Source organism: Sebastes fasciatus, chromosome 13, assembly GCF_043250625.1.
Source record: "Sebastes fasciatus isolate fSebFas1 chromosome 13, fSebFas1.pri, whole genome shotgun sequence".
Classification (NCBI taxonomy): domain Eukaryota; kingdom Metazoa; phylum Chordata; class Actinopteri; order Perciformes; family Sebastidae; genus Sebastes; species Sebastes fasciatus.
In genome coordinates this window covers 28,480,563-28,504,293 of record NC_133807.1, presented here as the reverse complement: position 1 = coordinate 28,504,293, position 23,731 = coordinate 28,480,563, and the positions used below count along the sequence as shown (strand labels likewise).

At 43.9% G+C, this 23,731-nt stretch overlaps 1 protein-coding gene across 1 annotated transcript in view; it reads right to left on the bottom strand.

Annotated features, from left to right (window-relative positions):
- LOC141781136 (adenylate cyclase 9) overlaps nucleotides 1-22,197 on the bottom strand; it is a 45,665-nt gene extending 23,468 nt beyond the window's left edge. The window contains exon 1 of the mRNA XM_074656662.1: nucleotides 18,800-22,197. Coding sequence (XP_074512763.1) covers nucleotides 18,800-20,606 — 1,807 coding nt within the window. The 5' untranslated portion in view covers nucleotides 20,607-22,197. The remainder of the gene's footprint in view (nucleotides 1-18,799) is intronic.
- Nucleotides 22,198-23,731: the final 1,534 nt, after the last annotated feature.

Genomic DNA, 23,731 nt, shown 5'->3' with positions numbered 1-23,731 from the left:
ACTGGCAGATATGTCACGAGTATGATTGTTTTGTTTTAGGGAGGCACAAGCATATACTGTATATAAGAAGTGGACGTAGTCACCGCGACGTTAACTATTGGTTTGTGGACTGTGGTTTTGAAGCCTCAAGTTCGACATTTCGCGCTATCTTGGTTTTTTGCAACCAGAAGTGACACGAGAGGGTGGAGCTAATTACAAAACCAAATGCTAAATAAGACATTTTTAGGCAACCAAACATTTTATAATTAACTTTCATGAACTGAAAACACATTGTGAAAGTGAACTCCCAGACCGGACAACATCATGGAAGCGACCTGTCAATCACAAGGTAGCCACGCCCTAAAGCGTACACTGCTTTATGGTCTATTTGACTCTAAATGGGACCATAATTTACTAAATGAACATCATGCTGTATTGAAGAAGACATGAAACTAGCGATTGAGACCATAAACTCATGTTTACAATGTTTACTGAGGTAATAAATCAAGTGAGAAGTCGGCTCATTTTCTCATAGACTTCTATACAATCTGACTTCTTTTTGCAACCAGAGGAGTCGCCCCCTGCTGGCTGTTAGAAAGAATGCAAGTTTAAGGCACGTCCGCATTGGCTTCACTTTTCAGACCTGGAGGTTACCCACTGGGCACAAAAAGGTTGGAAACCACGGCAGAGCCTCCCTGCATGTAAGACAGAAAAGTCACTTGTTAAAAGTATTTTTAAACTATATTATGCAGTTGAAGCAGTTAAGGCTATCAAACTTAATTGCTTAATTTTCTAAGTAGGAACATTTTCAAGTAGCACCAAGCACTGGTATTAGACAAACAAGGAGTTACAGAGTGGATACAACTACAGCCGTGCCTACTATATTCACGTCAAACTCACTGGAGCGCAGCTAAACCAATACAAACAAACCCTCAGAGACCCCAGATAACCCGACAGTGAGCTCTTAGTACGAGTGACGTAAGCCACAAAAAGAAACAGCAAGTCTCGTACACCACCTGGGCTTTCTCAGCACATTAGCCTTCCAGGTTTGGGACAAAAACACATCTCTGAAATGTGAATTACGTCAGAGCACTCCTCTGCTTACACACACAAACAAAGTGTCCCAGCACAACACGCCATACTGAGGTCTCTCTTCCCGGTGCAATCAGCAGAATCTGTCAGTATCCTTCCCCTCTGTCTGTCCCTCCATGCTGTAAACAGGGGTGGCACCAAAACAAATGTTCCATATTTGGCCTGCGTTTTTTTTTTATCCCCGGCTTCAATCCAGCCCCGTCGTAACTCACTCAAAACGACAATAGAAACACTTGACATCTCTCCAAAGTCTTTAACTCTCACTTGGCTGCGCCTGTCTCGTGTATTCTCTGCACTCGTTTCGGATTCTGTGTCTTCGATCTTTCCATCCTTGACAGTCCCAGGCTGCCACGGTCTGCTGGCAGAACAATAAATAGGCCCACAGTTGACATCCCTCCAAAATCTTTACCCCACCCCAGCCCCCCCTCCACCCCTTTGCTCAGTGGCCTGTATTTTCTCCCTGTTTTGTCAATCCCACTGTAACTCACTGTCCGTCTCTCTCTCTCCATCCCAAATCCAACTATCCTCGCTGTTCTTTTTATGTCCGAGCCGATATCTGTTTAACTCGTCACCACATAGGCGTTAAGGGCTCTTCTCTGAGGAGAATTGCCACGGCTGACATCATCCCAAAAGCTCAAAACTCGCTCTACATCTCATCTTTTTTTACACCATCGTCCTCTGCTCCTCTGTCAAACCCTTCGCCCATGCGTGCTCCTCTGAATACCAACACAACCACCCTCTTTTCATCTCTCTGATAACAATGACCGTATGGATCCTTGTGCTTTTCAGCACACCTGTCCAGATCACTTGTTTCCTGCTCCATCCGTTTCAAGATTCTCTTTATAGTCGTGATCTGCCTTGCATTGTCTCGCCAGTCTGCCTTGCATTGTCTTCCTCATTCAATCTTTCACTTGTTTGAATAAAAGATTTAAGACAAAGATTGAATAAGTGTGAGCATCTTTGGAGAAACACCGAACTCCAGGATAAGAAAACATTTATGAGCTGTGCAAGGCCATGTTTTCAGCTTTCTGACAATGCATTTTTCAGATAATACAAAGAGTTTTAAATGGTTTATTTAGCGTAAGAAAGAGGAGACTTTTCTCTACGCATAAAGGAACACTTCCAGCCAAGGACAAGCAGGTCTTTGTATGATGTTCTGTACAATTCCTTTTGTTGTTATCTTATGCAATCCTTCTACGTTTATTCTAGGGATGCACCGATACCGATAATGGATCGGATATATTCAATCAGATATATTAAATTCAATTCTATGTTTATATACCATATATTATATATATATATATATATTATATACTGGAATTTGGATTCCTGTTTAAGTTTTGACCAATTTGTGGCCATATTAAAAAGCTTTACACTTGAATTGTAACTATTGTTAATTTTGAAACATTTTTAGCAAGTTTCTACTGTATGATTTATTATTTTAATAATAAATAATAATAATTAAAATAATAAAAATGTATATCTATGTATTTATTTGTTACACTTTGTTTTACAAAGTTAGGAAAGCAATGTTTTGAGTCGGATGTTGCCTTAGACATAATAGGATGATCGCAGTCACTGCCACACAGCGAGACATAGAGCTTATTAATTAATTATTATTATTATTAACACTGGTATCGGATCGGTACTCCGTCTCGGCCGATATCCAAAGCCCAGGTATCAGTATCGGTATCGGGACTGAAATACTCGGACCGGTACATCCCTAGTTTATTCTTCACTTTGCGATGCTCTTTCTTCTCCTTCTGTAAATTCTTTATGAGATAACAACGTGTAATGAATTCACTATGCAGTATATCTTTTCAATAATTTAAAAAAGGTGTTATATGAAGAAACTTGTGATTATTAAATTCTAATGGTGTGCCCTTAACCTTTTTAGACTGCTGTCTTCATCTAAAAAAAAGAGCAAATTACCACAAAAAGGGACCAATTTGTAATTAATTTCAGGCCAGGAGCTGAAACAAAACAAAGAGTCAATCAACAGTCGTGCCTCGAACTGAAATTCGATTTAATCACATGCTGAATTATCTCAACCTGAGATTTCTATTGACCCGCAGCTATGAGCATCGCTCCCCCATCGATTAAACAGTGGCCGAGTTTGTGGCTCTGGGTAAATGATCAAAGCAAACAGGCAACACAGACAAACAACTCCCTCCCTCCCTCCCTCTCACGCTCCACCTCTCATCGCCTTCTGCTCTAATACCGCAGACTTTGCTTACTCAACACTTTGAGTAATGGCATCTTCACTGGGGGTTGATGAAGAAAAACGCGCTGGATCGTCTGCTGAGCGCTGCGCCACTCCCCGAGGACTCTTTATCTGAAGCGGGCCAATGATAGGAGGATTAAATAACTTTGCTAACTACGAGCTCAGCTTCCAACCTCTGAATCACATTCTGCCCGACACAACTTGTATGTATGCTGATGGCTGCTTGCACTGTTGACCTGCATCCTATTAAAAAACGGATTTGACAGGTTCATTAAATCTCACGGTCAAGCACAGAAAAGCATCGCTTGTAATGTTTGTTGATGAAGGCTTCATTTAGAAAACAGTGGAGGCAGCACTCTGACTCTGACAGAAAGAAAACAGGGCACAGGGAGGCAGTAAGGAGAAGTGACACGGAGAGAGTCAGATTGAAAGTGATAAAAGGATGGGGGATGACCTCTGTCGGGAATGTATCACTTAGCACACACACACACACACACACACACACATGCAGTATGTCAGAGATTGGCCTTTAGGAATGACAGCATGGGGGATTCCTGGGGCTATAAAGAAGGTGGATGGAGGAGCAGCTGATAGCTGGAGGGGACTCAGTAGGGAGGTCCCCCAGTGAAGCCAACGGAGAGAGAAGAGCTCGAGGCAGGGAGCTCAGTTCAGAGGAACCAGCATCCGCCCGGCTGATATCACCTTGTGGCAGGTGCATCAGTATTGATGTATATGTCAGTCGATTGCACACTGTTCATTTTCACACATCAGCGCCCACGTTCATCAAATAAAAAAATTCTAATTTGTAAAATACTAAGCATGTTATCAGATGATGGACGCAACGGTTACAAACTGAAAGTGAAAGTGAATCTGCTCCGTACGGAGTTTCAGCTCAGAGTAGCAGGAGTCAGATTTCACACACGGGATGAGAGAGAGTTGACAGATAAGACGATGGCGGAGGATTTGGTGTCAAAACGAAAAGCAAAAGCACCGATTTGGCCAAATGTCGGATTTAAACCCAATGCTATAAGGGAACCATTGCTTTAATGAGGCAATCACTGTGCGGAGGACAGAGCGGATACAGCCGGTGTGCGTGGCAGAGCGGAGCCAGGTGGAAACCTGCGATCCTGCAGCGAAAGCTCGACCGGAGAGGCCCGACACACAGCCATCCAAAGCTAAAGATCAATTAAGTGCTCTAGATATATTGAATGTCATCTTTTCTTGTAAAATGTCCGGTGTAATCGGTAACACCGGTGTTGTCACAAGTTTATTAACCGGTGGGAACATTTCCTCACCGTGACATCTCTAGTCCTACTCAGTACAATATCTTGGGCAATATTTTAAAACACAAATTTATGGGATTCTTATCAAAAATGTCTGTTCATGTTATGTGTTTGTGAAAAAAAAAGAATATTAAAATTCTACGATATATCGCTATCAACCTCAAAAAGTCCAGTATAGCTATAGGTGCAAATAATATTTCATTATCAGTTAATCTAGCAATAATTTTTGCTTATTTAGTTGTATTATTTGGTCAAAAAACTGCTTAACTAAGCCTGACAGACAAAAGCAAGCAAATTCTCAAATGTCCATCCATCCATTTTCATGGCCAGCAAAGTCTTCCATCTATTCCTGGGGGACCCCGAGGCGTTCCCAGGCCAGATGACATACGTATGTGATCTCTTTAGCGTGCTCTAGGTCAACCCCGGAGCCTCTCACCAGTTGAACATGTCCAGAAAACTCGGGAGGTGCCCAAGAGGCATCCTGATCAGATGCCCAAACCACCTCAACTGGCCCTTTTCGACGCAAAGGAGCAGCACCTCTACTCCGAGCGACAAATATTGTCCAGAAACCCTCACAGGTACTGTATTTAGCATAAACAATATGCTCAAATCACAACATGCCAAAAACTGCAGCCCAACAGGCAACAACAGCTGTCAGTGTGTCAGTGTGCTGACTTGACTATGACTTGCCCCCAAACTGCATGTGAATATCATAAAGTGGGCATGTCTGTAAAGGGGAGACTCGTGGGTACCCAGAGAACCCATTTTCATTCACATATCTTGAGGTCAGAGATCAAGGGACCCCTTTGAAAATGGCCATGCCAGTCTTTCCTGCCAAATTTTTCACTCTAGCTTTAAAACTGAACCCGCTACAGCCTAAAAATCACAAGTTGCGTTAATCGTTATTATCGTTAAAACTCCCTTATCAGACCCAAAAATCCAGTATCAGCCGGGCTCTATAATACAGACTCATTGCCTTTACTGTACGCAGACCCATCATGCTTACTGTCGTGCACAGTCACCCCCCTAAAGGCCCATTCTGAGGAAGGAAAAAACCCTGAGGATTGCAGAAGATTAAAGATTAATAGCTGTAGAAAAAAATGGAGAGAAGAGAGAAGACAGGGTGCAGATTAAGAAAAGAGAGGTCATTAAAATCTCTTGCTATACGGTGTAAAAAAACAGAGAAACACAGGACGATGATGTGAGAGACGAGCATTTTAAAATAGAGGCTTTCTTATTCTTAAAGCTGGTCTGAGCCACTCACTAAAACTAATTTCACAGCCTGCAGTGCTAATAATAAAATACTTAGGCATGCAGCTATAATAGGTACAAATATACTGAAAGAATTCATGAAGGAAAATACACTTTAACTGCATAATACACACACACAAGGTGCAGGCTGAGTGCAGGAGCAGGCTTCACGGTGGACTGGCTCCCCCGTCATCTTCCCTCATTCATAATTCACACGGCCATTTATCACACACACGCACTCCTGCTGTGCACACTAACGAGTCACTACAGCCCACAAACACGGACAGGGTGCGGCTGCATGTGTGGGTGTTTGCATACTTGAATACTTGAAGTGCAGAATGTGAGTCTGTGGAAGTGAGTGTGTAGGAGGCTGAGAGGGGGTTATATTGAGTGTCACCTTAAAAGGCATTTGCGCACAAAGTCTGAATTTTTCGTCCGAAATTGTCGCACGTTTAAAAACAAATGCGACGTCACATGTCAATCACGTTTACACACCGACTTCGAAACTGTCTGTCAGGTTTGATTTTCTGCGTTTTTTCGCATCCGCCAAAAGCCAAAAGGTTGTATGACCACTCAGAGCCACCATCCATGCAACCGTTATCATCCAAAATGGCATCTTATAAACACGGACAGGATGCAGCTGCATGTATGGGTGTTTGCATTTAATGTACTTGAATGCAAAGTGCAGAAAGTGAGTCCCGGTGTGAGCGTGTGTGTAGGAGGGAGTTATTGTGTGTGTCACCTTAAGACTGAGCATCCCATCTGTCAGTGTCAATGAGGCTGTTGTGTGTCTGTTAGGAGGAAGTGCTGGCATTTTCTGTTCCCTTGATAGCAAAGGAGAAAAGCTTAGGATGCATGATAGCAATTTATCACCCGAGCATCTGCAACGGCCGCGATAGGAGCGAGATTAGATCACATGCGCAGCACAAGTAGAGATCTAAATATCGAAAATACAGTGAGATGGCGACATCAGGAGAAAGACACACGGAGATGCCTTCACATACTTTCCCCTTTTCAAGGTTTGAGTCAGAATGTGAGCAATTTGTCTACAGGTAAACAAAACTACACAAAAATAGGCCTCCGCTTGGCTTTTGACTCAATATGAAAGCCAGAGCTTCAGCTGAATAAACTCAATTTGGCCTCTTTTCTCCCAGTCAGAGCACCAATCCTACCATCTAAAAAGAGCCTCCATGTAACCAGCTGACCCACGCCCCTTTCAATACTTGTTGCCATGGAAATTAGCCCTGGTGGGCCCAGGGTGCAGAGCTGGGTTAAGTGTGTGTATATTGCTACAGATGGGCGCAACGTCCTTTTCCATGTGTTGTGCTGGTGTTACGACCGTGATCCAGGTGGAGCCACACAATAGTCATAAACAGGATGAACCTTAAGCTTCACCTCTATCCATCTTTCTGTCTCACTCTGTTTATCTGTTGCTTTTTATCTTTATACCGCCTTTCTTGCAAACCCTTTCCGCTTTTTCTATTCATTTTTTTTCCCCTCAGTCTGCAGGAGGGGAAGTTACGTTTCCATGAAGATATACAAGCAGCACATTTGCATTTGTGAAAACTCCTACGGTGATAACAGATTGGTTTGCTGTATGCGGTGAAGGAGAGAGCAGCAAGAAGATTCCTTTACTGCGTTGAGGCCACACTAAAGCATATCAAGACGGCATGATATCTCTGACACTGTAAATATGATTTTTTTGTCTCCTGATTTAATGAATAGTTTACCAGTAATTACATTTGAATGTCTTCTATTCAGGAGCCTGATAAATATTGTAAACACTACAAGGAAAACTGCCAACTAATTACACACTTTGTAGTTTGAAGATAGATAAGAACCCACAACTAAGACATCATGTTTACTATCCTGCAGATCAACACTCCCTCCCTCCCTCCCTCCATCCTCCACTACTCATAACCACCGTGAGTTATGGGCTAATTATACGAGAAAGTAAATATCTGCCACATGACCACCTCCACACAACAGAGCATTGCATGGCTTCACTGCATTACCCCACCAGTTTAATGCGAGCTAATGGAGCAGCTGAAAATGTGGAGTCAAAGCACATTATTCTTCCATTTCACCGTACCAGATGCGCCGGGGGGGAATAAATGGAGTGTTAAAAGTGTAAAGGGGCTGTGACAGGTCTTGGGCAAGTCTCTGTTCTCTTTTAAATGTGGGTAGAGCTGAACAAGGGAGTAACAATTGGGAATCATAGAAGAAGGGAGAAATAAGTTATATATGTATATATTTTAGGGCTGTCAAAGTTAACGCGATAATAACGCATTAATGCAATTTTTTTTTAACGCCAGTAATTTCTTTAACACATTAATCAATCTTTCAGAGGTTGTAGCAGCCTAAGTTTTAAAGCTAAAGTGAAGATGCAGGAATCCATTGGCACAAACCATGTCATGCTAGTTTGTCGCTAAATAACACTCCAAACTTGCGCAAAATTTTGGAGAGGAAAAACTGTCATGGCCATTTTCAAAGGGGTCCCTTGACCTCTGACCTCAAGATATGTGAATGTAAATGGGTTCTATGGGTACCCACGAGTCTCCCCTTTACAGACATGCCCACTTTATGATAATCACATGCAGTTTGGGGCAAGTCATAGTCAAGTCAGCACACTGACACACTGACAGCTGTTGTTGCCTGTTGGGCTGCAGTTTGCCATGTTATGATCTGAGCATATTTCTTATGCTAAATGCAGTACCTGTGAGGGTTTCTGGACAATATTTGTCATTGTTTTGTGTTGTTAATTGATTTCCAATAATAAATATATACATACATTTGAATAAAGCAAACGTATTTGCCCACTGCCATGTTGATAAGCGAAATAAATACTTGACAAATCTCCCTTTAAGGTTCATTTTGAAGAGATATAAAATGTGCGATTAGTTTGCGATGAACCACCATTAACTATGGACAATCGCGCGATTAGTCGTTTTCAATGTCCTGGCTGAATATTTAGATGATTTCGACATTGTGGATGTGACACAAGATTTCAGAATGAGACTTCTCCGAGCAAACATACAGACCAGATCAAGCGACGTACATTGACGGAACGGAATTGCTCCGAGCGATTACATAGCAGCCTGTTTAGCATCCGCTGTCAGTAGAGCTCCGGCTCAATACAGAAAATCGTTCTCCGCATAAGTCACTTAGACACAGAAACATGGGAAAATAGGGTCCTGGTTGAAAAATACCAACGTTACCCTTTAAAAAATATGGGAATAAGAAAGAAGTCTGCTGAGAAGTCACTGCTATTAAGATTAATTTGTTCGCTTACTTTAGTAAATTAATAAGGCAAGAAGTTTCTGCTTAAAGTGAAACAGCGTGTGCTATAGACAGCGTGTGCTATAGACAGCGTGTTGCGTAGCATGTTGTACTCCACATGCTACATGTGTTTGTTCTCCAGGCTCAGCCATGTCGGCTGCTCGCATGCGTGGCTCCTCATCAGACGGACAGTGGAGGCCTCTGATATCAGGCTCTCATCCACCTCGCCCTGGGTCGTCTCTGTCAGAGTAGATAGAGGCAGGACACTACACCACTGAGCCAACAGGACAGCTGTCCCCTACAGGGGGGACTGAGAGGTCTCCAGGGACTGAGAGGTCTCCAGGGCCTGCCGACACTTGTCAGGATTAAGTGGAGTTCAAGAGGATGCGTAGATGTTCCGAGGAAAATCTCCAACGGTAACGGCTCAATAGAAAGTTCACTGGGCCACGCAGGTAAGATTATTTGCAGCCTTTTGAAAAAAAAAAAAAAGAAATACGCTCTCCGCTTTTCTGCTCTTGATACAGAAAGTCATTACACCACATGAGTACAAATCTATTACTGCTTGCTGGGTCGAAGCAGCGAACAATACCCTTGCAGCACAGCCCTCCTGTACGAGTACAGGTAGTCCAATCCTGCTGAGTAACAGTGTGACACAGCAGATAAACCGAAATGACTGCAGCTATAAAAACCCAGCTAATCACCGCATCGTAGACCTTCAATAACCTTGCCACGACGGGCCCCATGTTTGCAGAGCATGACAAAGGGATCCTGAAGCTCTGCAGACTCGCTCAGTATGAAAAGGCCAAAGATGATAAATGATGAGATGGCGTTGCTGCGGGCTACAATGCCATGCTGTGCTGAACCATAGCACAGGGCAATGCTGTACAGTGCAGAGGGTGATGTATTATGCCATTACGCTCTCGGCAGAGCTGTAATCTACCATGCAGAGCCAAGGTGTTCCAGGCAGGGCTCGGTCACTGCAATACAATATAGCAGCTTAGAGTCCCCCTGGCAGTTTGTTCCCTGGCAGCCTCTGAAGGGCCACGTTCCCCTCACACACTTCAGATGAAAGGGCAGCTACAGAACGCAGTATGCATGTGTAATAGTAATCCATGGATCTATTTACCTACTGCTTTTATAAACCATCCCAACAGCTGCCACCCCAGCCGAACCACACTCTAGCTCTACGTCTTCCCCTCCTTACCTCCTCCTTCTAGTAAGCTACTCCACTTGACTATCGACCTCCCCCTGTCTTTCTACAGTAGGGCTGAATGCTGTGTTCGCATACTGATTTGGACTCAAGGCTCTAGAGTCTAGACGAAAAATTATGCCAGGTATTTGATTTGCTTGCAGGGGGAGAAGACAGCTGTGTATATATTAGGGTGAAAAGGCCAAATCGTTTAACTTTTTGTCAAGCGCAGCGGTGTGTAGACTGACAGCGCGTACACACAAGCACACACACAGTACTTTAGGTGTGAAATCCAGAGGCTTAAATGTGTACAGCCTTCCTTTCTCTGCTTGGGGTTCACACTAGAGCTCAATGCTGAGGTCCAGTTACATGGAGGCTTAGTGTAATGGTGGTGAGGCAACGCTGCTGCAGTTCTACTCTCAAGTGCAGAGTGGACCAACACTACTGGAGTCTCAGACTGGACTGGACCACAGTTAAGGACAGTTCATCTACGATCTAGGGCTGGGACAATTCACCTATCTCCTGATTCGATGCTATCACGATACTTGGGTGCCGATTCGATATGTATTGCGATTTTTAAGTATTGCAATTCTTCAAGTATTGCAATCAATATTATGATTTATTGCGATTTTTGTTAACTTTTTCAACACTAGACCATGGGAAAAAGTTGAATCATACACTTCTAGGGACTTTTAATTTGAAAAATAACTAAATTAATACATTAAAGTGTTTGATTTTCAGCATGTTTGTAGTCAGAGATGTCCTGAAGTCAAATATATCAGTCATTGTCAGGCATTATTTATTTTTCCAGCAACCCAAAAATCAAAGAATAGACAATTCCCTCACAAACTTGTGGTATTGTCTTTTTAATTTATAAGGGACATGTAATATTTTACACTTCTGTTGAATACAATCCAATCAATCTTATTTCCATATATGTATTTTTTATATACAGTTCTCTTTGTTAACACCTTATTTTGAAAACCGGACGTAGTCACACGTGTATACTTCTGCTAACTTCTCCAAGTCCGTCGCTAGCTCTCCCGTCAGCTCCGTTCTCTTAATACATCCATGATCAGCTCCATCGGGGCCGTTTGAATGCATTTAGTATAAATGTCAGTATATGGGTGCTCTACAGTTGTAGCGTCGGCCGATTTGACCAACGAGATGCGATTGACGGCCGGCTTGACTGCACGTTACCGCAATACAATAACGTTTCCTGTCCATGACAGAGTTAGCATGCAGCTTTAGCCGTGATGTCTAGCTCTGCTTTTCCTGGCAATGTGTGAAACCCAAAGTGTTTCCATACTTTACTGGATGTGTAGTGTTTACCACCTTGGATTTAAAATGTGAGGGTGCAGGTCGTATCCATGCAGACCCTCCGCTGTTTTGTACTTCCTTGTTGCAGCCGGCTGCGGTTTGTTTTGGTTGACGGATATGGAACGGATATGACGTCACGTTACTCAGACTACAACAATAAAAGCGGTAACTTCCTTCTACCTCTGCATAGACTCAAATGAAGCAAATATATTCTGGCAATAAAAAAAAAATGGCGATACATAGGTGAATTGATTTTTTTGCCCACCCCTACTACTTTCCCTGTCTAGTTCTCTCCTTCCATCCCTGCGTCTTTAAGTATAAACTCAATAACCAGCCTCATTTACCGTTTCTCAAGGTCAGAGGCAGCAGCCATTATAAGTAATTCTCCACTGAGCCTCGGGCGAATACTGTACACTTCGCTGACAGACAGTGCATCCCTGTGGAATAGCATTCACAGGGTTGGTGAAGGAATGTGTGTGTGTGTGTGTGTGCATGTGAGTCTCCCGAAAGAACAAATGGCTCTCCCAATAACCAATACCTGCTGCAGAGCATGAAGTAATAAGGCCAGAGTGAAGGGACACCGAACATTCATCACAAGGACCATTTGCAGCTAATTTCTGCTCGGTGCTCAAATCAATCTTAATGTAGCTAATCAATTATCGCTCTGAAGACTTAAAAGGTGGACAAGGAATCGGGACAAATTAATATCGTGGACCAGAATACAAATGATCCTCCGTTTTAGAGCCAGCATGAGACCCTGGCCTCTTTTGATATCCACACGACGTGAAACTCCTCTCTTGTTGCCTCATCATAAATAAACACAGCCACGACAGAATCATTATAGGCAATCAATATCATTTGCTGTGATATATAAACGGCTGGCTGGCAGGTGGCTGGTGCGTTCGGGGCCGGGATAACGCCAGGCCAGTGTGGGAGGATATGATGATGGAGGATTACTAACACTAATCACTTTAGCCAAGAGATTACCAAGTTTTGCGTTATTAGAAGTCACCCGCAGGGCAAACGGGAGGGGAGGGATATACTGTACGCGGCCGCCCGGCACAGCTTCACTCAGCAGGTTAACTTAGAAAAGGTCATGCTCACAATTTCAAATGGAATCTGAGAACGTGCCTTACCTCGAGGCGGCGGGTTACTGAGAACCTGCAGTACATAATGAGTATTAGTGGAAAAGGGGCTGCGCAATTATACGAGAAGAGCTGTCAGAAGCTCAAATTAATGAAAATGTTCTTTAGATCATTAAAGTGGAGCAACGAGTGCTCATTTGGGTTATTTCTCATATTTTTTTTCATTCATTCACGCTGAGCTACAGCCACAACCTGGAAGGTTCACAGCTGGAGAGAGGAGGGAGGACGCATACAAAACAGGAAGACTCTCGAAAGCATGTAGAGTCTTTTAAACCTGCAATAACTGATTTGTTTTTGTCCACTTGGGGGCAGCAGAAACAAGTTGTGAACTCAGCGATGACATACTACTACTACCATCCTATTTAGTCTGCCAGAAAAAAAGGTTTAGTATGTCCCGATACATAGTATGTCAAATGCAGTATGCCAAAAATACCAGGATGTCCGACTACATCCGGTCGCATTTTGCAGTATACAAGCTAGCATGCTTTTCTGGCTATTCTGACCCACAATCCTCTGCAGAGCGAATATGTGAGCAAGAGTAGAGTTGTTCCGATATCGATACCAGTATTGGAAATGCGTCCGATACTGCCCAAAATTTGGTTTGGGGTATCGGCGAGTACGCCAGTCTACGAACTGATCTGATACCATAATTTATTAACCCAGAAGAAAATCAGATGCTATTGGGTCGTGTCTAGAAGGGAACCCGCAAATTGCAAAATCTGAGACTTGCTGCCTGATGACCTGTCCTAACCTCAACTATCCAAGGTCAATGCCTAACCTTAACTGTTTCGCAAGAGTTTCCCCAGTTTGCTGGTTCCCTTCTAGCCACCACCGTGCTGTTGTCGCCCTGGATGTATCATCCCTGCCACTGGCAACTACTGTTTTAGAGCAGCAAAGAAGAACTGATTGCAGGTAGTTTGTCACGCGACGATAGCAAACAACAACTGTGAGGTGCTAGTGGAGAGTGTAACGGTAACGGTAGTCAGAGCGAGGAAAATGTCCATTCCCATTTGGCAATATTTCACAGTGGAAAATCCAACAAGCTGTTTAATAATAATAATAACTATATTTGTTTTTATCACATTGGTATCGGATTGGTACTCTTTATCGTCCGATACCGCAAGTTCAGGTATCAGAATCGGTATCGGTAAGGAAAAAATGGTATGGGTCAATGTTCAAGGTACAATGTCGTGACAAATCAGTATGTCCCAATTGTATGCATACTGCATGCAACAGTATGTACTTTGTAAGAGCAGCTGCAGTATGTACTAAAAGAAAATAAAAAAGTAATACAATTTGGAATATAGCCATATCGTCGACGACGCTATGAGAGCGGTGAGAGTGAACCAAAACGGTAAAGTTGAACAGATAAACAATGAGCTGAAAGTCACTATGAAGCTCAGTGAAGCCGAGAGGAGCTGATTCATCACTAGTTATAAGCTTTCTCTTTCACATTGTTTTCACATTGTCATTTCATACAATTATTGCTGATTTAAAGTCTGCCACTCAGACACTGAAGCAATCTTGTCATTGTATTCAAACACATTTGAAACAGATGAGATCTGTAACGCTATTGTACTGTTAACACGTTAAAGCAAGAACCGGTAATGACGCTAATAGCTACATTTTCTCCAAATCGCATTGTAACGCACACAACCCACAGGCGACATCCAGCACACAAACAATTTCATTTCCCCTGGAAACAAAGGCTGCTTGAAAGAGCGAAGAACCATCTCTGGCTGCTCTCTGTGGTGATTCTGTCATCAGCACAAAGATAATAGGCCACACTGACAGTCTCCTCCGAAGGGATAATCTTCTGCAGGTGCCATCATTCTGCATTAAGCACAAAAGGAGAGACATAGACGGGTACTTTCCAGAGAAACGGAGCCAAATATAGCTCCCATTTCCAGTAAGGAAAAATGCACAACAGCGTCTGGCCTCGTGTGCAGCCCCTCATGGAGACAAACACACACAAAGAGCCGTGTACAGAGAGCCTTGTGGGCTGCACTGCTCAGATCATCTCAGTGTATGCTTCAAACGAGCTGTGCTGTGGTTTAAGACAGGGCTGCAACTAACCATCTTTTTCATTATCAACCATTTCCTCTATTCATTGATTAATCATTTAATCATCTATAAAATATCACAAACTACAGATGAATTTAATTGATATTTTTAGCAGGGCTGTCAAATTTAACGTGATAACATGTTAATGCAAATTAGTTTTAACGTCACTAATTTCTTTAATGCATTAATGCAAATGATCTTTCTGAGGTTGTAGTGGGCTCAGTTTTAAAGCTAAAGTCAAGATACTGGTATCATATCATGTAGAAAACCTAAGGATTGGTACCAACCATGTCATACTAGCTTGTCGCGAAGGAGGCCAAATCTAGCTCCAAACTTGCACTAAATTTTGGCGAGGAAAAACTGTCATGGCTATTTTCAAAGGGGTCCCTTGACCTCTGACCTCAAGATATGTGAATGAAAATGGGTTCTATGGGTACCCACGAGTCTCCCCTTTACAGACATGCCCACTTTATGATAATCACATGCAGTTTGGGGCAAGTCATAGTCAAGTCAGCACACTGACACACTGACAGCTGTTGTTGCCTGTTGGGCTGCAGTTTGCCATGTTATGATTTGAGCATATCTTTTATGCTAAATGCAGTACCTGTGAGGGTTTCTGGACAATATTTGTCATTGTTTTGTGTTGTTAATTGATTTCCAATAATAAATATATACATTTATTTGCATAAAATAGCATATTTGTTCATTCCCATGTTGATAAGAGTATTAAATACTTGACAAATCTCTCTTTAAGGTACATTTTGAACAAATAAAAAATGTGTGATTAATTTGCAATCAATCACAATTAACTATGGACAATCATGCGATTAATCATGAATAAATATTGTTATCGATTGACAGCCCTAATTTTTTTAATAATCATTTATTGATTAAGTTGCTTTTTATGCAAAAATACCAATAATTCTCTGGTTCCAGCATCTCCAGTGTGAGGATTTATTGCTTTTCTATGTTTTATATCATTGTAAACTGAATATCTTTGGGTTTTGGACTGATAGTTGTTTGAAGACATCACCCTGGGCTTGATCCAACTGTAAACAGCATTTATAGATTAAACAGCTAAATGAGAAAATAATCAGCAGATTAATCCACGAGGAAAAACATTTTTGTTATTCTTTGTGCCAACTAGCGCTGAAATAATTACTGAGTTAATCATCAGACAATGAATCAACAAATGTGATATTGATTAAATCTTTGAAAATGATCTGTCAAGCAAAAATGCCAAACATTCACCGCTTCCTAAAAGGGAGGTTTTGCTCTTTTTCCTCTGAAGACATCACCTTTGGCTGTAGCAGGCACTCTTTCTTGACAATCTACAGACTAAACTATTCAGATTAAGCAGAAAGGAAAATAATCATTAGTTAGAGCCACAAAACTATTTGCAATGTTGTGACGCTGTCTTGCTTAACCTCAAACACCAGCGATCACCCAATGGGATGTAAACCGAGCCACCACATCTCCATTTGTTACTGAAACCACAGGCCTCGGGTCAGCGCCGAGGAGCCGACAGGATGCAGCTGCAGCACTCGACCGACCACACGCGGCTGCACCTCATGTGAACCTCTGCCACAATGAGCCACAAATAGCGTATAATTACAGCAGGAAGATATAAATAAAAGAGTATGAACTTTTAAACGTGTGCACCTACAGGGTGAGACAAATAAACTCGAAGCTACTGTGGATCTGTAAAAGCACTCATACGCCGAAAACTATTTGTGAGAGAGTGAAACATCGCACTGACTCGAAAAGGAACATAAAAAATACATAGAAGACAGCTGCACAGCAATCAGCGCCTTGGTCAGAGCAATTTACGTCTGAGTCAGGCAACGGGGACCGGCCCCGGCCAGGATCCACGCCTGGCTGCGATGGTACCCAAGTGATTAACACAGACCGAGCCAGACAGAGGAGGGAATTTTACAGCACCGGAGCACAACTCTCTCCTGACAGCCGGTGCTCTCACTGGCACAGCGGATCTGGAGGGAGAGGATAAATCTTAGGAGGGGATATACAATACAATACATGACGGGGGAAAAGAAAGAAGTTGAGGAGAAATAGGAGGTGAGGTGGGGTGATAACAATGTGGGTAACACATTTATCTTCACAATAAAAAGATGGACAACAGCAAGAGTGGTAGTCACTCATTAATCTAACAGATGGGAAAATGCAGGCCCATAAATCACTCCTGCAGGCTGGTAAACAAGAGGCGCTTTCGCTCCATCTTGTTCTGTTGACAGGTCACAGCACTGATTTCCAGGCCAAAATAATGGAAATCTGTGTGTCTGTGTGTGTGTGTATCCTGCAGGTATAACACTTTTTGATAGTTTGCGCGCACAAATTATTAATGTGCACACTTGAATTGCTAATTTGTATGAATTACCGGCTCATATTAATCCACGCCTGAAATGCTCAGACGTGCAAGCCTCCAAGGGGAGCACATTCAGCGTCTATTGAAACTAAAATAAACCTGAAATGCTAATTCAAAAGGGCACATGAGCACCATCTGCACTACCTTAGTCAGACACTGTCACTTCACTTCGCACTGGCTGATATCGGATCAGCGAGCCTTGAATGATGAAAAGAGCCATTAAGCCAACGTTTAGTTACACTGGGGCGATTTGAATAAATGTATCAAATAAAAAGCGGCAGAGGAGAAGTTTAGAGGCGAGGGAAAAAGAGAGGATAAGATAGAGGGGTGAAGATAAAGCCGCAGGCAAATCTCTATTAGAGAGGGCGACAGTTGCATTAAGTTGTAAAGCAATCCCCGGGGTTCAGAGCGAGGTTAAGAGAACGGGACACATCGAGGACGTCTGGAAGGCAATGTAATTGAACAAGGGGACAAAGAGTAGGCAGAGACAGGGTGAGGAGGGGAAGGATGGGAAAGAAGATGGCGTCTGTCTGTGATACAGTCACTTAATACCAACACCAGAGGGCACGCAACGGACTCAAACCCTTTGCCAGCCCATCTGTTCCGGGTATGGGATGCTAAAACCCAGACTGCAGTCAAAAGGCGCATGCTCGCCCCATGCATTCTTAAATAGCTCCTTCAGTGACAGGCTGCTTCACCTGCGGTGTGAAAGAGAGATACTGCAGGTCCTCCAGGTGCTGTAACACTCTACATCAACATATAATAAAGGATTATCTGACCTAACGTGGACAACCGATGAAAAATATCACTTCATTACCGAGGTTGGAATTGAAATAAAAAAAAGGAATATATGATAAAGATTGAGTTAACTGTTTAAGTTATGGAGAAGGGGTAGGACCATGTGTAGACTGTACTGCTACTCATTTTCGAACATATAACATTTATATATATATATATATGTATATATATATATATAAATGACTGTACGAAAATATGCAAGATAATCATATTGTTTGTTTTCATGAACTGCAGAAACGCTTTAAATGTTGCGGCCGCAAGGAATTTTGGGGCGCCGTTATCTCCTTTCCTTTGGTAAAGGATGGTCCGTGTATCCTATGCTAAAGGAGATAAGAAAGGAAGCATTGAAGCACCTTTCCTTAACATTTAGAGAACCTTCCTAAGCAAAAAAAAAGACTTTTCGACCGCAGTATCAGTGTCAACCTTGATCAATGCAAATGCTCCCCTGCCACTGTTCTGATCCACCAGGGGAGTGAACTGCAGAGATGCTGGCACAAGTAGAAACAGTTCCTCTAGGGATGGGCATAACAGGACATTAACTTAAGCACTTAAAAATGCCTAGAAAGCTTTGTGGGCTCATGTGGGAATAATTGCAGCGATAAGTCTCGCAGTTGCAGCCAAATTTGTAGCAACTGCTGCTGACTTTGGCCTTCTATTATCCTTGGTACAAATTCGATAAACACAGTCTTCCTTTTACATACTGCAAGATAAAATAAAACATGAATTAACACAACATTTACTCAACTCATTACATCTCTATTTGGCAGATGCCACATTTCACAGAGCACCTACCTTTGAGCTGGTCAGCCACCACACTGTGTCCTATTCTCTCAATCACTTGTCCGTCCTCATGCTGGTAGCGGTCATCCAGGAAGTTGGCGGTGGCCTGCGACAGGTGGACCTTCCCAGCCACTCCCAGCTGCTCCATTAGGTTGGCCAGGTTGACGTCGTTTGACCAGACGTCAAACTTGAAGCGCTTCATTCCCAGGATGCCACACAACACGGTGCCAGTGTGGACGCCCACCCGCATGTTGACCATCTCCCTCTTCTCCTGGCAGAACTGTTCAATAGCCTGGATCATGCCCAGGCCCATCTCCACGCAGCAATAGGCGTGGTCTGGTCTGGGTTCAGGACAACCAGCCACACAGTAGTAACAGTCTCCCAGAGTACTGATCTTTTCGCATCCGGTGAGCTCACAAAGTCGATCAAAACGTCCGAACAAGTCATTTAGAAGGCCGACGAGGGCATGGGCGGATTTGTTGGCAGACATTTTTGTGAAACCCACGATGTCTGCAAAGAGGATGCTGACGGGCTCCATCCGTTTCATGTTGAAAGGTCTGAAGATTATGTGGCCACGAGGGATGGAGGTTTTCTTGCGTTTATTGTTTTTAGGGCTGGAGATGACAGCAGCCGCGCCGCTGGTGGAGTATCGTTTGACAGAGTTATCACCTATCTCCTCGTCGCCCTGCTTCATCAGTTCGTCAGCCACGAGTCTGGGCATGACGGAGTGGATCATCCGCTCCTTCAAGGCTTTCTCCACCTCCAGATCTTTGCCGTGCATGATAGCTTGCCCCACCTTAAGGAAGGTGCTGCGCGACCGCACCTCGGACATGATGAACAGGTGGATGCCGATGGCGTGGGCGCAGAGGTGGAGCAGAGCTTTGGCTGGGCCGAGCCAACATAGCGTATCCCAGTCTGACTGAGAGGCGAAGCTCCAGTTAGCCCCGGCCTGGGTGAGGTGCAGCCAGCCCAAACTCTCAAAAACGACGGAGTAGAGAAACCCGAGCACGACTGAAGCGTAGAGGCGAACGTGGAGAACGCTGTAGAGCAACAGAAGAACCTCGATACACAGGGAGAAGGTGCCTACAGGAGAAAGACACGGGGACCAGGGGTTACCTCCCAGAGGCCTGTCATAGGACAGGTTGTATGTGGGTCCCATGCCACTGTACTCTTCCAGATCGAGTGTGGGAGTCTCCGGGTCCCTGAAGCTTGATGTCTGGATCTGGGGGGCCAGGGTCAGGGCAAAGGTCACGACGATGAGCAGCAGAGATACTAGGTTGTAGCAGCGAGAGTAGAGCTTAGTGAACGTTAGGAGGAAGAGAAGGAGGCAGAAAAGGAGGAAGGACGCGGTGGGAAGGAGAAAGGCAGTCCTGTCGCAGCGGGAAGGGTTGGCGGCAAAATAGGATCCCCAGAGGAGGGCGGCGGCGACCAGGTAGAAGAGCACAAAGCGGAAGCGCCGCCGGGTCTGAGGGAAACACCGCTCTCTACAGGCCTCCTCCAGGATCGAAGAGTCGAACTTCGGGTCCCAGAAATGACCGGCGGATCTCTCAAAAAGCTGAGGCATCTTCCTCTGAGAGCGAAAGCTCTTGACCGCCGGCCTCCTGGCGCCGGACTCTCCGGAGCTGCAGCTGGAGGAAATGCTGTACTTGCAGTGTTTGGCCCCCACCATGAAACCTCCCCCGATTGAACCCAGCGGCCCGCCTACATGCTTGTGTTTGACACCGCTGCCAATCCTCACCGAGACGCCTCCATCTCCACTTGAGTCACAGCTCACTTCTGTGTTGCGAGGCAGCAGTTGTTGATGTTGGGGGGATGCCATGTTGTTGTTGTTTTATCCAAAAAATCTATGCAGAAGGGACGGTTGTTTCAAAGTTATTAAAGAAGTAAGGCAAAGAATGGGGCAGCAGTAGAACAACTATAGGGCGATGATTGTTTAACTCTTAAAAGTGAAAAAAGGAGAGCACAAACAAGAGAAAAATTCCACTCAGTTAGCAGAGTAGTGGCTGTAGAAACACCAGCAGACCCTCCAAACAGTTGGAATAGTTCATTATTGCACCTCTTGACGTCAATCCCTGCATTCCTTTTGAAGCACTTGAGACTGCTAGGTTCACTCTCTGCCTGCTCTGTTCCTGTCCAAATCCACTCAGCTGCCCGCACACTGTTTCACTCATTGGAAAAGTATTTGGGGGAAAAAAAGAAACACTAAAGAAATATGTTTAAAAGCTTGTTCTTGAGAAGTGTGGAATATCAGATCCAGTCCATTTCCCTGTTCTCCTCTCAGCTCCACTGGGGGATATATACACAGTAATAGCTCCTGAACTTCACCCTGTTTTGTTTACATGTCTGAGCACAACTCCATCCACAACACATCCTCCGCACTGTTTGCTTTCACTCCACATGCTTATTTGACCTCTTTAGTCAGAAAAAAGGCGCAGCTTTTAATTCTAAGACGCAGATCAACTCCAGGTATCTGCAATAAAAACTGCCATCAGCGCTTTTTTATTCATACCCACATGCTCCTTTGCTGCTGGGGGCCTAATCGAGACTATTTCCGTGCACGGATCCTCGTCCTTTCCTGACTTTCTCCTCGGGAGTCTCCAGCCAAAGCCCACAGGGAGCAGATCACATGTGCACGGAGGTCTGTCTTGCAGGAGACGAATGCATGAGACGTGGTGCACAGAAAATACCCGACCAAACTGCTGTCAGTGTGCAGACAGACACGCTCCTCCTGCAGGACTGTGCACCAGCAGACAGTATAGTGTTGGATCGGTATTCAGCTTTGGTATCCACAGTCACGCACAATGTCGCCAATGCATCGTCCCAGTGCGCCCTAAAGCTGGTAATGTGACCATGCTGGTTCCAGGCTGTGTGTTCTGTCACAAAGATAGCTGAGGAAAAAAAGAAAATGCAGCCTTGGAGCAGATGAAGTGTCGTCCAGTCTCCTTTTCTCTGAAGTAAACTTTGCAGACGACGAAAGCCCGGAGAGAGTCTGGCTAATTAAAAAGGTCTCCACACCTCCAACACCAAGAGTCCCACAGGTCACAGCTGAGTGCAGCCACTTTAATTCAATTTCTCCTGGATACACCAGAGAATATCTTCATATACCTCCAAAGAATCCCTCTTAAATCCAAGAACACAGCCTTTAATGGCTCAGGGCTGCTGCTGCTGCTGCTGCTGCATCGTCCAGCCTCTCTCTATTCCCTGCACCGTCCACACACACAGTGAGATGAGATATCGTCTTTTATCTGACCAGCATCATCAGTGCGCTGCTGTTGCTGTTGCTGCAGCGTCGATACCTGCACGGACCGTTGTGCGCGCTTCACCAGGCTGCGCGGTGGATCATCTCTCTGTGGCTGCAGACACCATCTTCTGACAGCCGTCCAGCCAAGAGGAGTGTGTGTGTGTGCGTGTGTGTGTGTGTGAGTGTGAAGCAAGTCAGAACAACATAGGGATGATTTCCGCTTTTTTCTTTCAAAATAAAACACTATGTGCATTTAATGGCCTATAATAAAAACTACAGTGTAGCCTACTTCTAGGCTATATGCAACATAACGCACACTTAAATTCACACTAAAGACGATATGAAAAAAATATTATTTTGTATTATTATTATTACTATTATTATTTTAATATGGGGATTATCATATTATATTTGATTTTGTTTGGCTGTTTGTTTCTTTAACAAAAAAAGATGAAACATGTTTTCCTCTACTTATAATATGTATACTTAAAGGGACTGTTTGTAACTTCTTACACATATAAATCACGTGGGTCGGTGTCCCATGCACGCTTGCGTATGCGTGTGGGGGCCGGAGTCTCTGCTGTAGTCTACACTACACACTGCAGAAGAGTTAGTTTAGCTCTGAGAATATCTAGTGAATGTACAGTGGACGTTTGTGCAGAAATAACTGCTGCAGCTCCTCCAGACCAACAGAGGTTTCCCGTGTCTTGTGAAGTGACGGGGCTCCGCAGCGAGAAACGTTACCGTCTCCGACCAAAACTCCGGTGTCTCCCCTGTTCCCTCCGGCCGCGGTCGGAAGGCTGAGGCAGGAAAAGCCAACACTAGGATCATGGAGAGACCTTCGTCTGGTCAGCTAACATTACTGCCAAGCAGCTGAAATATAGATCGTGGTTTTAGCTGACATGTGTCGCCTCACTGTTTTGAGCGATGCTCGTTCATGTCTATTTGGAGCGAGCACAAGCACGAGCTTTCGTTGACTTAACGGCCACAAGTGTCGCTGTTAACAAGCATTTCTGATTCTTACAAACAATCCCTTTAAATATGGAAACTAATAAACAAAGTGTGCTCTAAAATGTGAGCCTTTTTTTTATCAAGGACATTTATTTTGGAAAAACATGCATGGACTTCCGTTTAGGTGGTTATTGTTGACTTGACGTTGCTGTCTGTGTTCGTGGAGCAGAGGAGAGAATAAGAGCTGACTAGTGATGGGAGGGGAGGGGTACAGGCGAGGTACGTGCACGCGCTTCGTGGAAAGACTGAAAGGTAACGAGCACGTATCTTAGAGAAGGGTGGGGACGTCTGTGCACCTTCAGTTCAACCATGAAGCCCCTCCACCCTGCTGTCTCTCCCACCACATAGAGCCCTTTACAATGAGAATGAACTGCTTAATTTGATATGGATGTAAATGTCTGCCTTGGGATGACAGCTGAGGAAAAATGAAGAGTTGTGAAATATAATTATTTTATTGAAGCCACAGGAGAAGCCGACCCTAAAAAGACAAGGTCACTGGATGCTCAAATTTAATAGGAATATTGGATTATATTAATGTTATTATGAGGGATGAAATTATTCAATTAAAGTCAGCACATAAATTCAGTACGGCACACTGCAATATTTCAGCACCCTCAAGATGATTAAAAAGAAACAGTGCCTTTTCAGGGATGAGACATAATAATCCTACAGTGTGCAGCTCAGTCTAGTGA